The sequence below is a fragment of the Penaeus monodon genome, chromosome 1 (assembly GCF_015228065.2).
Source record: "Penaeus monodon isolate SGIC_2016 chromosome 1, NSTDA_Pmon_1, whole genome shotgun sequence".
Lineage (NCBI taxonomy): Eukaryota > Metazoa > Arthropoda > Malacostraca > Decapoda > Penaeidae > Penaeus > Penaeus monodon.
This window is the reverse complement of record NC_051386.1, coordinates 5,203,408-5,205,833: the sequence shown is the minus strand read 5'-3', so window position 1 is coordinate 5,205,833 and position 2,426 is coordinate 5,203,408. Positions and strand designations below refer to the sequence as shown.

The following is a 2,426-nucleotide window of genomic DNA, read 5'->3' as shown; positions in this document are numbered from 1 at the left end:
TGATTTATTCTTGTGCGGAAGAGAATAATACTTATTATTTTAATATTGGTATTAAGTATGATAGTAATAATAGTAATAAAGATAGTTATGATGATAGTAATGGTGATGATGATGATGATAATGATGATGATGATGATGATAATGATAATGATAATGATAATGATAATGATAATGATGATAATAATGATAACAATGATAATAATAATATTAATGATAATAATAATGATAATAGCAATGATAACACCAATGATAATAGTAATATTAATCATGATAATAATAATATCAATGATAATAATGTTAACAAAAATATTGATGATGGTTATAACTAAAATCGTTAGTGACGCTCTATTTACAAAGAAAAAAAATGCAAATTACAGAACAATGCACAACTCAACGACTTGACATGCAATATATTTCCATACATTTTCTCTCCCTTCCCGCCGCGAGCCAAAACAATGCATACATCCTCTTCCGTGTTCCTACCTCTTCGTATACATCGTCGCCTCCGCATTATGTCTCGCTCCCGGACACCCTGGCACGGTGGGCGAGGTAACAGGTAGTGGGGTAGGAGCACAGGTGGTCTGGGCGTGGCCAAGGCTCTAAAGGTCGCCGCGAGCGTATATAAAGCGGAGCAGCAGCCGTTCTCCGTAGACTCACCGTGTCTCTCCGATCCGAAGAAGCACACACAATGAAGTTCCTGGTAAGTAGTGAAGGACTGATGTTGGGTTTGCCTCTTTAGGCGTCGTCCCACGTGTGTCAGAGAGAGAAAGGGGGAGACAGAGAGAATGAGAATGAGTTAGCCAGACATAGAGAACCTAAGAGAAAATGTACGTAGAGTTTAAGTCAGACTGACAGACAGAGAACGAGAGAGGCAGCGAGACAGAGCAAGAGATAGATAGATAGATGGAGAGAGAGAGAGAGAGAGAGAGAGAGGAGAGAGTGAGAGAGAGAGAGAGAGAGAGAAGGGCTGGCGTGTGGGAGAGCGTGCAAATGCGTTTCATTATACCTACCTGTTATCTTGGTATATGTGCCCGTTGTATGTGTTCAGAGACAGAACAGCGTTGAAATGAAGCATAGAGAATTTGGTTTTAGATCTATCCCCATTTGTAACATTTATTCCTATATATATATTTTAAACTTTGGATTAGATAATTTTGTACGCAGTGCAAAATCTAAACTATACTTCCTTGACAATGTTGCAATATAGCAGCGTTTGTTGCAACTCAGAGTGGCAGAAAATGAACGATGTCCGAACAGAGCAGCACGCATAGGGGAGGAATTTATGAAAATTTCGGAAAAAGCTGTATTTAGTTCAATGCAAATTGGTTAAATTACGTTAGCACAGTCAAAAACTACGTAGTCATATCAGGTCTGGCAAATTCAGGAATTCCGATATAGCATTATTTTGGAATACAATGCGTAACGTATTAAAAAAAAAAAGTTTGTATCGATGAATAGCAAGCGCGCCGTTGATAAACTACTATTTTGGATTCCGGTACCGTAGGGGAGAGAGAGGGAAGAGATGGGAAGAGAAGAGACAGAGAGAGAGAGAGAAAGGAGAGAGAGAGAGAGCGAGAGAGAGAGAGAGAGAGAGAGAGAGAGAGAGAGAGAGAGAGAGAGAGAGAGAGAGAGAGAGAGAGAGAGAGAGATAAATACAGGTACAAAAAAAGAAGGTGCTTATACAGATAGGTACGTAAGCAGGCAAGACGGAAATGTAAATAGACAAATGGACAAGTGAGCGATTAGAAAGATAGAGAGAGATAGAAAAGAAGGAGAAGAAGACACACAGAGAACATTATTTTGCCCAGCACGTTCGCCCAGCAGCTTCTTCGAATCGCCCGAAGACCCTCTTTTAATTCCCTGTGTTTCCTCCTCCCGCAGTTGGCCCTCACCCTCGTCGGGCTGTGCTCCGCCGCCCCTCAGTTCCAGGCAGCTCCTGCAGGACAAGTCACCTTCGGCGTGGACGCAGCGGGATGCGTGGTCGGCCCCTCGGGTAAAGTGTGCCCCACAGGCCCCGTGCAGTTCACCAGCGGGGCCCAGGGCGTTCCTCAGCCCTTCGTTCCTCAGGCTCCTCGTCCGGCAGCACCGCAGCACCACCACCCCGTCCACCACGCCTTCACCGGCCTCGTGGGTCCTTCGGGAGTCATCGGACCCTCCGGCCTCGTCGGTCCTTCGGGTCCCGTCGCCTTCGGAAAGTAGGGCGCGCGGGGGGGGGGTCTCCTTCGTCGGGTCATTCTTTGGCATTTTGTAGAAATATAAGAGTTATTTTTTATTGATAAAGGCGTTTTACTTCATCTCTTACACGGGGCAATGTCTATGCATCCTCGAAAACCTGGCTGCCGTGTCATGTGTGTTTGTATGTATGTTCGATCGTTACTGTTGTGTGTGTGTACAGTTGTCTATTCACGTGATACTGCATACACACA

At 44.2% G+C, this 2,426-nt stretch overlaps 1 protein-coding gene across 1 annotated transcript; it reads left to right on the top strand.

Annotated features, from left to right (window-relative positions):
- The first annotated feature begins 551 nt into the window (after positions 1-551).
- LOC119582653 (collagen alpha-2(I) chain-like) lies at positions 552-2,280 on the top strand. Its single transcript, XM_037931094.1, has 2 exons — positions 552-700; positions 1,882-2,280. The coding sequence occupies exons 1-2, from the start codon at positions 689-691 to the stop codon at positions 2,197-2,199; spliced, it is 330 nt and encodes a 109-aa protein (XP_037787022.1). The 5' UTR covers positions 552-688; the 3' UTR covers positions 2,200-2,280.
- Positions 2,281-2,426: the final 146 nt, after the last annotated feature.